Source organism: Cherax quadricarinatus, chromosome 46 (assembly GCF_038502225.1).
Source record: "Cherax quadricarinatus isolate ZL_2023a chromosome 46, ASM3850222v1, whole genome shotgun sequence".
Lineage (NCBI taxonomy): Eukaryota > Metazoa > Arthropoda > Malacostraca > Decapoda > Parastacidae > Cherax > Cherax quadricarinatus.
The window spans coordinates 12,250,621-12,264,853 of record NC_091337.1 but is presented as its reverse complement, the minus strand read 5'-3'; the positions used below and the strand labels follow the sequence as shown (position 1 = coordinate 12,264,853).

The following is a 14,233-nucleotide window of genomic DNA, read 5'->3' as shown; positions in this document are numbered from 1 at the left end:
TTCAAGCCCCCGTCTCAGGCCAGACTTCCCCACTGAATACCAATCAACCAGATTATTGCTACCAGCGTCCAACACAACTTGGTTGATACAGACTGAAAATTACCCCTTAAAAACCTTTAATGTAAACAATATTTCTTTCTGGACGACCTTTATAATGTGCTAAAGCTAGCGCAGAGTAAAACACTGTGTACAATACAGGTTTAGTTATGACGTTACTAGTCACATTTCTCTCCCCCCACCCCCATGATTCACGGAGCCTCGCCGTCCCCATCCGGCTTCTCAGGAAACAGGAGCCACAGTATCTTCCACTTCCAAAACTGAAGTCCAACTAAGAGTCCCTTCACAGATATTACCATGCTCACACTTCAACTCTTACTTAAGCCTACTGTATGTTCAAGTGTCTCTTTTCTTAATACCTCATTTCCGCCCTCCCAACCCTTCCTCGGACGCTTCCTACACCTGTAACATACCTGCAACCTATTTCAAGGATACTTATATCCTTTCACACTGGCTTGAGGCCTGACGTCTCTGAATGCCTGTTCAGCCAGGCTGTGCCTGTGAGAGGCCCGTAGGCCTAGATAGCCAACAAGCAATCTAAAGAACCAACAATATTTAAGTAAAATTTTCCAACAACTCAATCGACAAATATAAAAAATACACGATCACGAAGCGAATATGAAGTTGTGAGTAACCTGATAAGCTTCCCCATGCAAGTTGTTTCTATGTCCCCAGTCTCCTGGTGCCAAAATTCCTCTACCCCAGGCACACACTAGGTAGCACCTTACTTCGCCGATTAACAGATGAATGAAGATAATTTCTACTGCTTGACCTGCACAGATTTGACGTTTCATAACAATACGTAATAACATTACAAATGACTCCACTGGGCCAACATCTCCCAGCCATACGACCAGTCACACTCTGCTCACCTTCCACACCACCACAGACATTATACTACTACAAAAGAAAAACTTCACCAACAGCTTTTTTTATTAGGTCAAGGCAGCAGCGTACACATTAGCAACACCTGAAGATCCCACTAAGGAATATTTTCCTTGCTTGGATCGACTAGGTATGCATACTAGTTACAGTTCAAGACCATATCAATGTCTTATTTCCTCCCACATCATAAAATTGTTCCTAGTTTCAAACTCGCCCCAATGACGGGTTGTCTGTGAGTCTGATCCAAGAACTAAATGTATATAAACACAAATAAATAGGTAAAATTACATCGGTACGCATATGTTTAACTTTATTAGTAAACCAAACTTAATCCATATATATATATATATATATATATATATATATATATATATATATATATATATATATATATATATATATATATATATATATGTTGTTAGGTAAGACATATGCAACAGTTAGGTATCTTTATTTCGAAACGTTTCGCCTACACAGTAGGCTTCTTCAGTCGAGTACAGAAAAGTTGATAGAAGCAGAAGAGACTTGAAGACGATGTAATCAGTCCATCACCCTTAAAGTTTTGAGGTGGTCAGTCCCTCAGTCTGGAGAAGAGCATTGTTCCATAGTATGAAACAATATTGTTTCAGACTACGGAACAATGCTCTTCTCCAGACTGAGGGACTGACCACCTCAAAACTTTAAGGGTGATGGACTGATTACATCGTCTTCAAGTCTCTTCTGCTTCTATCAACTTTTCTGTACTCGACTGAAGAAGCCTACTGTGTAGGCGAAACGTTTCGAAATAAAGATACCTAACTGTTGCATATGTGTCTTACCTAACAACCTGTCGGTATTTTATACCATTTTAATGTTCATATATATATATATATATATATATATATATATATATATATATATATATATATATATATATATATATATATATATATATATATATATGCAAAACAACCACTGTGAAAGAATAGAGAAATTCCAAGCGCTTTCGTGAGTACTCACATTATCAAGGAACTATGAAAGTAAAGTATCCAAGGAAGGTATACAAGGGGTCTGGCCAACACCTCACTATCAGATCCCACAACAGTTAAACACCTGACGTGCGCCGGCCCAACTGGACAGGTCCTTCGCACAACCCACCAACGAACTATTCTACCCAAGAAAATTTTTAAAATTATTATTTGTCCAGTGTATTAAATTCTTCCCAAATTCTATTAATTATAAATGGATCTAATTTATATAAACCAAAGGAAATATTCATATTATTGTCAAAACTGCTTTTTATGAAACAAGATTCAATTATATTCCTGTCGACCATGGACTTGCTTGATACTACTTTCTCAACTTTTTGAAAATCAATTGGATGGTTAAAATATCTTACATGTATAAATAGAGCATTGGAATCTTGTCCAGTTCCAATGCTATATTTATGTTGTTTTAATCTTAGTTCGAGATTTTTGAATACAACTTTAATATTAAAAGTCTTAAGAAGAGAAGGCATATCAACCAAGTTTTCATGGTACGGGAGAACCAACATATTTTTAGTTGAATAAGGCTGGTTGTCCCTTTTTGGATTGTAAAAAGTATTTCTAGCAACTTTAAAAGATTTATCAATTACATTTCTTGGGTATTTTAAATCATTACCTATTTCATAAATTTTGGATATTTCCTCATCTATGAACTCAGGACTACAAATTCGTAAAGCTCTCAAAAATATTGATGAGAAAACAGACAGTTTGACTCTATCTTGATGCGAAGAATAATAGTGGACATAGGAACAGTTATTTGTAGGTTTTCTGTAAACTTTAAATTTGAATTCATTATTACCCTTAATAATTAAAACATCTAGAAAAGGGAATGAGTTATTTTCTTCAAACTCAACAGTAAAGTTTATAGAATGGGCTAAGCTATTTAATTTTCCAAGGAAATGGTGTATATCTACATTTTTGGGCATAAGACACAAAATATCATCAACATATCTGAACCACTTAGCTCTATTAGGGAGGATTGTGTTAAGCAACCTTGTTTCAAAAAATTCCACGTATAGGTTACTAAGAACAGGTGAAAGAGGATTTCCCATTGCCAGAAGATAAGAGTCAAACTGTCTGTTTTCTCATCAATGTTTTTGAGAGCTTTACGAATTTGTAGTCCTGAGTTCATAGATGAGGAAATATCCAAAATTTATGAAATAGGTAATGATTTAAAATACCCAAGAAATGTAATTGATAAATCTTTTAAAGTTGCTAGAAATACTTTTTACAATCCAAAAGGGACTACCAGCCTTATTCAACTAAAAATATGTTGGTTCTCCCATACCATGAAAACTTGGTTGATATGCCTTCTCTTCTTAAGACTTTTAATATTAAAGTTGTATTCAAAAATCTTGATACAGTAAAAAAACTTTTGATAAAGAATTCACCCCAAAATGATGATGGATGTGTCTATAAGATTCCTTGTAAAATTTGCGATAAAGTTTATTACGGTCAAACTGGTAAAAATCTCGAACTAAGATTAAAACAACATAAATATAGCATTAGAACTGGACAAGATTCCAATGCTCTATTTGTTCATGTAAGAGATTTTAACCATCCAATTGATTTTCAAAAAGTTGAAAAAGTAGTATCAAGCAAGTCCATGGTCGACAGGAATATAATTGAATCTTGTTTCATAAAAGCAGTTTTGACAATAATATGAATATTTCCTTTGGTTTATATAAATTAGATCCATTTATAATTAATAGAATTTGGGAAGAATTTAATAATACACTGGACAAATAATAATTTTTAAAATTTTCTTGGGTAGAATAGTTTGCTGGTGGGTTGTGCGAAGGACCTGTCCAGTTGGGCCGGCGCACGTCAGGTGTTTAACTGTTGTGGGATCTGATAGTGAGGTGTTGGCCAGACCCCTTATATACCTTCCTTGGATGCTTTACTTTCATAGTTCCTTGATAATGTGAGTAGTCACGAAAGCGCTTGGAATTTCTCTATTCTTTCACAGTGGTTGTTTTGCATATTCTGAAATCACCTGTTTACTGTGATCTTATTGCATATATATAAATATATATAAATATATATAAATATATATATATATATATATATATATATATATATATATATATATATATATATATATATATATATATATATATGTCGTGCCGAATAGGCAGAACTTGCCATCTTGGCTTAAATAGCAACGCTCATCTTGCCATATAGGGCAAGTGAAAATTTGTGTATGCAATAATTTCGCCAAAATCATTCTGAACCTAACGAAAAAAATATATTTCACTGTGTTTGTTTAGTATTAAATTATTGTAAACAAATCTAAAATATATTTAGTTGGGTTAGGCTAAAATAAATTGTTCTTGTTATAATAAGATTAGGTAAGTTTTCTAAGTTCCTTTTGGTGCAAAATTATAAATTTTTACATCAACATTAATGAAAAAAAATATATCTTTAAACGTATAAGAGAAAATTTTAGAAAGGACTTAATTTTAAATGAGTTCTTGCTAATTGACCAGTTTTACATATTCGGCACGACATATATATATATATATATATATATATATATATATATATATATATATATATATATATATATATATATATATATATATATATATATATATATATATATGAGTGCTATGCTTCAACTACGCTATTACTTGAGATTTACCTCTGACTACCATAAGCTATAACAATGTGCCATTCTACAGAAGTGCGCTAAAACTGACCGGTTACACAATCTGAGGATTTCACTAGGTAATAAAAAATACATGATAAACTAGAAAACATCGCAACCGATAGTAGTTTTTTTTATTACATAAGAGTGTGCAGTAACAAAATGAGGCAATTAAGAGACGGTAATAACATAATACACGAGCAGATCCCATCCACATTCATTATCGTTTCATAATACGCGTGACAACTACGTTACTAGCTGGTTAAGCAAGAGAGGAAGAAAAAGAGAGAGAAAAAAAAAAGAATTAGAGACAGAGAGAGAGGGGGGAAGGATGGGTAGTGGAGGACCCCAGGAAATAGAAGTCGGAAAATGGGTTATATCCTAATCAATTCCACCACTCAATATGTGACAAGCTATTCCGAGAGATGGAATGAAATCATTTTTAAAAGCACCTTAATCTGACGCATTTACTTATAGTGCATGATTCTAAACTGGTGAGTTTCTGAAAGTCCATGAACCGGTGCCAAAAACTGATATTTTCCTCGAGTTCTTTCCTATTACAATGAAAATTTTCTTTCTAAGAGAATTCAGCTCTACGTCAATTATGTCACCAAGGTATTATTTCATTCCAAACAAGAGCAGGATAATATGGGATACTATCGTATATGACCAAGTAACAAACAATTGCCATGACTCACAAAATCGTAATAACACGATTGTCATTATCGTTATGTCATAATTATTTTACTTATGAATCTCATACCGAACATGACAGCCGCAACACAACGTTTATTCTCCCGTGTAAGTCAAGCAGAATAGGAATAGTCGTACCTGCTGATGTGCCCCATTATGTTGCAAAAAAAATGCAGTAGGGGTGAACGAGGCTAGATCCCACTCTACCTAGTGACCTTTCAAGCAGACACCAGTTGTTGCAGTCAGGTCGACCTCATTCAGGCTTTATCATTGCCACATTCACCAGTGTAATGTCCTCTCACTCCTCGCTTCCCACAAGTCAATGCATTCGTTATATCCAGCACACTACTTGACCAATGTGACCAATGCAGCTTATTAATATTCATTATGCCAACGATGTCAAAAAAATCGCTTTTGAACTACATGGAAAATTACCTGAAGGTTATTTTCAGGGATCAAGGTCCCAGAGACTCAGTCTCAAACTAGGCCTGCTGGTGGACCAAAGTCTGATCAAACAGGCTGTTACTGCTGGCCGCACGCAGTCCAACATACGAATCACAGCCTGGCTGATCAGGAACTGACTTGAACTTATCAAGTTCCCTCCCTGTTGGTACGATAAAGGACCTTTAAAATTTTCCCCAAAAAATGAACGGCAATGTCTCAACAAATATGAGTCAAAAATAAGGGCTCTTAACGTAGGTCGTTAATATACATCAGCAACATCTGGAAAATTCTACACAGCTCACTTCAGGTGAAAGCAAGAGGCTTGGAGACTGTAAAATACCTCTAATGAAAAGCAAGAACGAGGAGCACTCCAAAACTTAATAGTGTAAGGTAAGGTGACTAAGACTCTTCAACACTCTCCCTTTATGTATTAGGGGAATTACCAACAAACCTCTAGCTGTATGCATGAGGCAACTTGCATATAGTGCAGGATCAACCAGGTTGTGGCTTAACAGCCTGCTCGACAGGACCTTGAGATTGCTCGATTGGAAAATTATTAAAAATCCTCACTTAATTTTAGGAACACAACGGGGAATTACCAGCAGAAACCTGGCTGTCTTCCAGGAAGAATTGTGCAAGTTTCTCAAGTGCCTGATCAGCAGGGTTGTGGTGCTTACGTTGGATTCGTGCGGCTAGCACCAACAGTCTAGTTGATCAGGTAATCCACAAGGCCACTTGGTCTGGGACCGTGCTGCAGGAGTGCTGACTCAGAACACCCCAGGCAGACAATAATACAGAACAAAAAACTTTCTGGTGTCTGGATGTCTGGAATTTTAGTAACAATCGCTACAGGTTTTCTCAAGTGTCAATACAAGTTTTTTTCCTTTCCGGTCATTACATATGTAGTATATCTGACTGGTTTTGAAGACTTCTGCCTTCATAGCCGTGCCTTAGGGCAGACTTGTTGTCAGTGGCCCTCAAAGCCACCATAACTCAGCTGATCAGGGTTCAGTTGACAAACAGAAATTCTACGATAACTGTTGTTAATTGTAAACAAATTGGCAGCTGCTTCAATATTTAACGCTGTTTAATTATAAGAGGTAATTTTATTTCTGCAGTCTTAGTCGATAACCCACATTCACATATATACATCAGCATATGCATACATTCCTGCACGTGTATATTACTTATCTGGTAAACCGTATGGTCATAAATAAAAGATGCATCCTCAGCCAAAAAAGAGAGGAAAGGAAAAAGTAATATAAGAGCGGAGGAAGGGATGAAAGGGTAGGGAACGAATGATAAAAATAGACAAAGGGGAAAGGAGAGAATGGAAGCTGTAACAGTCATTACGCAACCGTTGGCGTACTGGTGCTGGGTATGCTTCAAGACGATTTCGGGGTAACCGGTTCCCAAGTTCGGATCCTATACCAGGCTTCCTGGTTGATCAGAAACTGATCTGAACCAGTAGTTTCGTACTGAAGACTGCTAGGGGCGTGTATGAAGGGAGGGTGTTGAAGTCTCCAACACCTTACACCAAGTTATTTCTTAGTGTACTCACTGCTCCCATGCTTTTAACTTGAAAGATATTTTTCACTATCGGTCGAGCCACTTGCTTTCGAAGGAAGTGATTTCTGTGAGGAGAATTGGGATTAATCTCTGCATCTTTCTTCCCTTCATTCCAAGGAGTACAGTTTGAGGGACTTCAAATATTCCCCATAATTTATGTGCTTGACTGAATATATTTAAGTAGTGAAGGTTCTCTGTACATTCTCCAGGTCTGTAATTTCGCCTGCCTTAAAATTATTATTATAAGGGGGGGGGGGTGAGGTATTCAGGCTTAATTTAAGGAACTGGAGCACAGATCCAATTCCCTCGATCAAGAGCCTCTCACCAGCATCAAAGAACCTCCCTTGAGGGGTCGCCTGCCTTAAAAGGAACTGTTAGTGTACAGCAATATTCCGGTCTAGATATAATAAGTGACTTTGAGAATCATCATTGGCTTAGCATCTCTTTAATCTTCTAGTTATCTAATCTATCATTTTCCTTGTGGATGCGATATCACTTACGATCTTTGAATGCAAAGTCTTTAGACATTATCACTCTTAAACCCTTCACATTAAACTTTATCGTTTTCAATTTGTTATATGTGTACTCATTTCCAGTTTTTATTTCCTCAAATTTTCATAGCAAGGTATCCGAAATTTGTCCTTAGTGAATGTCATATTGTTTTCTGTGGCCCACTGGAAGACCTAGTTAATATCAGTTAGAAGATTTGCAGTGTCCTCAATGAATGTCACTCATGCAAATTCTACTACTGTCTCAAAAAGATGATACGGTACTATGATTTATATCTTTATCTATGTCGGATATGAGAATGAGAGCGATCTGGGGCGAATATCGCGTCTTCTGGAACAAAGCTTCGCAAAGCAGCAAACTCAGTTTTTGTTTACTATCACTCTTTGGGTTCTATTTATTACAAAGTTAATTATTCATCTGCCCATTTATCTGGTCGAATGCTTCGCAAAGTCGGTGTACACTACACATACATTCTGCATGTCTTCCCGTGCAACCAAGATCATGTCATAACGGTCCAGCAATTGTCATGAGCGACTCGCTTCAAACCCATAATGGCCGGAGTTGTGTAACTATTATAATTTCAAGTGTTTAGGAACCTTGTTTCTTGAAACTTTGACATTTTAATAATGTTGGACATCAGTGCTAATGATCGAAAGTTTTAAAAAAATAAATACCGATTCTTCTATTTCATAATACTACTACTACTACTACTACTACTACTACTAACTACTACTACTACTAATAATAATAATGCTATATACATATTTACTCGAATGTTTATTCATTTGTCCTGCAGTCCTTAATGAACGTGACGCGCAACAAACTGACCACAAACTACGTAAACGGAAAAGCAAATTCTTACATGTTCTTACTAATATATTACAGTTAGTTTGTATATGTCCCGGCTGAGGAACAGCAAGCTGACAGTATGTGTATGTTAACCAGTCAAGACGATATTGGGCAATTTACATGAAGCAAAAAGACCAGTATTTCCAGAGTAAATGTGAAACTTCACTTTCCCGTGTACACTTGACGGCCATTCACTACCCACTATTACTTCTTGTTAGTAATGTTACTTTTGATATTATCGCAGAAAGTACCACTTCTGAAAGTACATTGTTGAGTTTCAAAGAACACCTGTTTGCAAGCCTGATATTACCTAAGATAGTGACGTCTGATTCAAAAACTAAACAACGCTCTAAATCCTCCAGCATAACTACTAGACAAGATACTGTCTGATTGCAATCGGCTCTAAGTGTAATGATTATTGAGATGAACTTCAGTGGATACCAAGACCCCCAGGAGGGAACATGACAAGTTCCTAATTAAGCAATAACATGTTGAACAGATACTTAAGTGGAAATGAGGCTTGTAAGTGGCAAGTAGAAAAGACGTTCTTTAGGATATCGTCTGGAAATGAATCAGATAAAAAAATTAAAGTTAAGCCGTAAAATATGCCTACGGATGACTCATTTTAGCAAAATTACATTTAACACTGGGTTCCTTTATATGTAATTAACATGGGGTATTTATTTACTATATAACAGAGTTGCTACCTACTATTTATTATACTTATACTATTAACATGGAGTTCGTATCTACCATAATTAACGCGGGGTTACTGCCAATTCTGCTAATAAAATGGATTTACTGATCACCTACGTACTGCTGTGTTCTGAGAAAACATTAAAATTATATCTGAAGCAAAAACAAACACTGGTAGTACTTACCTGGAATCCTTTTCTTCGGTGTTATTCCAAAAGTCTTGGTTGTTTCCCTGGGTTTCTGATTCACCATACGATTTCAACTTTTTTCGTATTCCTCCTTCACTCAAAATGTTATTTACACCCACATTCCATTCACAATCATCGTTTTGTTTCACGGCCTCGCCACCAGCAAACACACAATTTTCACTCTTTGTGCCACCTGGTCTTTGAAATGATTCATTTTCGTTATCAGTGTTCTTTCCCTCTACATCACACTCTTCGTTCTTATGAAGTTCCGACGTGTTTTTGTTTTGTTGTTCCACCTTGTCTTTGTGTCTTTTATTTTTTCTGTTCCTTCTCCTCTTGTTTTGTGCTTCCTCAGTGTTATCCTTTACATCTTCGTTATTCTTGCTCCCTTCACTCCCAGGTGTCTGAGACTGGCGCCCTCTAGACAAAGACTGGCTACTACTACGGCTGCGGTTGTTCCTAAGACGACCTTGACGTGACTGCTGTTGCTGCTGTGGTCGCCACTCTGAGAAGTGTTCCTCACTCTGTTGCCACTCTGGCCTTTGTGGCTGCGGAGTAGATCGCTGTCGTTGCTGCAACACTGTCTGTTGTTGTTGTTGAGGTCTCTGTTGTTGCTGATGCTTGACCTCTGTTTGTTTTTGTTGCTGCCTCTCTTCTATTAGTTCATGCCCTTGTTGTATCTGCTCATTTACCCCTTGTCTCTGTTGTGGCCGTCTCTCCCCTTTATTGTTATGTATGCCGCTTTTCTCTCCTGTTTTTGGTAGTTTATGTTCTTGCTGCTGCTGCTTGGTCTGGTGTTGCTGTTTGCCACGCTCCTGCTGCAGCTGCCAATGTTGGTGGGGGTGTTGCTGTGGTTGCTGTTGATGTGTTTGCTGTTGGTGCTGGTGTTGTTGTTGTTGTTGTTGCTGTTGTTGTTGTTGCTGCTGCTGTTGGTGTTGTTGTTGCTGTTGGTGTTGTTGTTGATGTTGGTGTTGTTGTTGATGTTGGTGTTGTTGTTGTTGTTGGTGTTGCTGTTGGTGTTGTTGCTGTTGTTGTTGATGTTGATATTGCTGCAGTTTTTCCTGAGGTTGGTGTTGCTTGTGTTGCTCTTGCTGGTGTTGGCGAGGCGTGATGGCTGACTTGGGTTGTGGTGTAAGGGTCGTGGCTCCCTGGTTGTTCCTGAAGGTAACAGCGGTGCGTCGCTGGTCGCCCTGACCTACGCTGATGGTGGCCAGGTCGGGAAATCTCTCCTCCACGGTTTTGTGAATCAGGAACCGCCGCCGGGGATTCACCGCCGGGAAGAGCAGCGCTCTGCAACAACACAAACACATTGTTATTAAGAAATTATGTGTACATTATATTCATAAAGTGCTCAACCGTTAAGGGTCATACAGAGCCTATGGAATGACACGCAATCTCGTGTTTCTTTTTTTCTTTAAACACGCCGGCCGTCTTCCATTATGATATGGTGACTCCAAAAAGGCATCACCATCATTCTGCGCATCTCTGGCAAGAGTTGCGCAGAAATCTCAATTTAAATAACCCTCTGAACTGCAGCATCACTCCTTTAGAGTGCAGGTACTGTATTTCCCACTTCCAGGAATCAAGTCTGGCTAACCGGTGTTCCCCTGAATCTCTCCATGATTGTTACGCTGCTCACACTCAAACACTTCAGACCATAAAAACCACTTGCCTCCATTCATTTCGATCTAATACACTTACACAACAAGCCTTGTGGATGCTCAAGCTTCTAACACAATAAACTACTACATCCATACACAATCGAAGCCAATTTTACAATTTCCTCCTTTGCCTTATCATCTTTGATCCATGGAAAAAGCTTAGGCATCACCAATTCCCGAAATCATGAGAAGTTACGGCACAAACAGGCGGATCATCTAACCAATAAAATAATGTTTGCCTGCTGCAGTGTTCCTCCATTCTAATGTTTTTACTACCTCGGTGGACTGGTGTCAATGGGACATCTTGATATGTTTACCCATGCATCTTGTGAAATTCTCGCTCCAGGAGCATATTAGTATAGCTACATAGGTGTTTTATAAGAGGCTATAGTATAAGTATTAGTATATTTATGAATAAACATACAATATCAAAATATACTGTAATTACTGGTATACTAATGAATACACACAAACCATGCTGAATACCGTAGTGAATGACAGATGTGGGGGGGGGGGGGGGAAATAGAGGCGGTAGTAAATAGGTGTATGGAGTGGTGGAGACAGCAATAAACAGGTGTGTGGAGCAGCGAAAGCAGCAGTAAACAGGTGTGTGGCGTAGTGGAGGTAGTAATAGGTGTGGAGTGGTGGAAGCACGAGTAAACAGGTGTATGTAGTGGAGGCAGCAGTAAACAGGTGTATGTAGTAGTGGAGATAACAGTAAACAGGTGTGTGGAGTAGTGGAGGCAATAAACAGGTGTGGAGTAGTGGAGGCAGCAGTAAACAAGTGTGTGGAGTAGTGGAGGCAGCAATAAACAGATGTGTGGAGTAGTGGAGGCAGGAGTAAACATGTGTACAGGGTCTACAAGTTTAAGTACTTGCCTTTAAAAAAAATGAATCTGTATAAAGGACTTGTCAGAAACAACAAATGATACCAACGTGTTAGCAGATGTAAAAAAAAAAAAAAGTTTTGCAATGAGTCTACCATTGTTTAGTTTTTGTCTACTTAGCACATGAGGGCCTTTAGTTGCCTCAGTGGCTCACCACACATTCTGTATTAATGTTTACATCGGTGGTTCACCGCACATTGTATATTCATTGTTAACACTTAAGTTACCGAAGTACATACCTATATCTCGGTTATTTGCTGAAATAACTCGCATTATAAAGAAAATAATAGCGAATATATATATATATATATATATATATATATATATATATATATATATATATATATATATATATATATATATGTCGTGCCGAATATGTAAATCTGGTCAATTAGCAAGAACTCATTTAAAATTAAGTCCTTTCTAAAATTTTCTCTTATACGTTTAAAAATATATTTTTTTCATTAATGCTGTACAAATTTATAATTTTGCACCCAAAGGAACTTAGAAAACTTACTTAACCTTATTATAGCAAGAACAATTTATTTTAGCCTAACCCAACTAAATATATTTTAGATTTGTTTACAGTAATTTAATACTAAACAAACACCTAGAGGTTATTCCGGGTATCAACGCCCCCGCGGCCCGGTCCACGACCAGGCCTCCCGATGGATCAGGGCCTGATCAACTAGGCTGTTACTGCTGGCCGCACGCAGTCCAACGTACGAGCCACAGCCCGGCTGATCCGGCACTGACTTTAGGTATCTGTCCAGCTCTCTCTTGAAGGCAGCCAGGGGTTTATTGGCAATTCCCCTAATGCTTGATGGGAGGCTGTTGAACAGTTTTGGGCCCCGGACACTTATGGTGTTTTCCCTTAGTGTACTAATGGCGCCCCTACTTTTTATTGGGGGCATTTTGCATCGCCTGCCCAGTCTTTTACTTTCGTAGGGAGTGATTTCTGTGTGCAGATTTGGGACCATTCCTTCCAAGATTTTCCAAGTGTAGATTATGATATATCTCTCCCTCCTGCGTTCCAACGAGTACAAGCCAAGTGCTTCCAAGCGTTCCCAGTAGTTAAGGTGCTTGACAGAACTTATACGTGCAGTAAAGGATCTCTGTACACTCTCTATATCTGCGATTTCACCTGCTTTGAATGGAGATGTTAATGTACAGCAGTATTCCAGCCTAGAGAGAACAAGTGATTTGAAAAGGATCATCATGGGCTTGGCATCTCTCGTTTTGAAAGTTCTCATTATCCATCCTATCATTTTCTTTGCACGTGCGATCGTGGCACTGTTGTGATCCTTGAAAGTGAGATCCTCAGACATTACTACTCCCAGGTCCCTTACATTATTTTTCCGCTCTATTGTATGGCCGGAGTCAGTAGTATACTCTGTTCTAGTTATTATCTCCTCCAGTTTTCCATAACGGAGTAGTTGGAATTTGTCCTCATTGAACATCATATTGTTTACCGTTGCCCACTGGAAAACTTTGTTTATATCTTCTTGGAGGTTAACCGCGTCCTCAGCAGATGACAGCCTCATGCAGATCCTAGTATCATCCGCAAAGGATGATACGGTGCTGTGGTGTACATCTCTGTTTATGTCTGATATGAGGATAAGGAATACCATCTAAAAGGGACCAGGAGGCACACACCCCACAAGACAAACAATAGTAGCTACGACAACCCAACTCCAGGTGATTTTTTTTAGTAGCAGGAAACGAAAAAAGAAAATGGAAGGAAATAACAAAAGTAGTCCACCACCTTGGAGCCTTGTTGGACTGGAGGCGCAGCCAGTGGCCACCCATGGCCCTCCAGAATTACAACTACTGATGCCGATAACAAAATCCCCCCAACAAACACAGAATACAACCTCGTTCATATTTGCTAATATACAGGGCCTTAAGCCATCCACCACCAACAAAATACCTTTTATCAGTGGACTTCTAGTGGAGTCTAATGCAATGTTTGCAGCCTTCACAGAGACTCACACAAAAGATCACTTTGACAGTGAAATATGGATAAGTGGTTACAACCTTTTTAGATGCGACAGAAAAAACAGGCAACAAGGGGGGGTTGGCCTGTATGTCAAAGAGTCCCTTATCTGCATGGAGTTGC

General features: G+C 38.2%; 1 protein-coding gene across 3 annotated transcripts in view; it reads right to left on the bottom strand.

The window, feature by feature from the left end:
* LOC128696697 (putative uncharacterized protein DDB_G0282133) overlaps nt 1-14,233 on the bottom strand; it is an 84,544-nt gene that overhangs the window by 68,379 nt on the left and 1,932 nt on the right. For all 3 annotated transcript variants that reach the window (XR_008408191.2, XM_070094528.1, XM_053788058.2), the window contains exon 2: nt 9,564-10,856. Coding sequence is in view for 2 of the 3 variants with exons in the window: in XM_070094528.1 (XP_069950629.1) it covers nt 9,564-10,856 (1,293 nt within the window). In the remaining variant the exon portion in view is untranslated. The remainder of the gene's footprint in view (nt 1-9,563; nt 10,857-14,233) is intronic.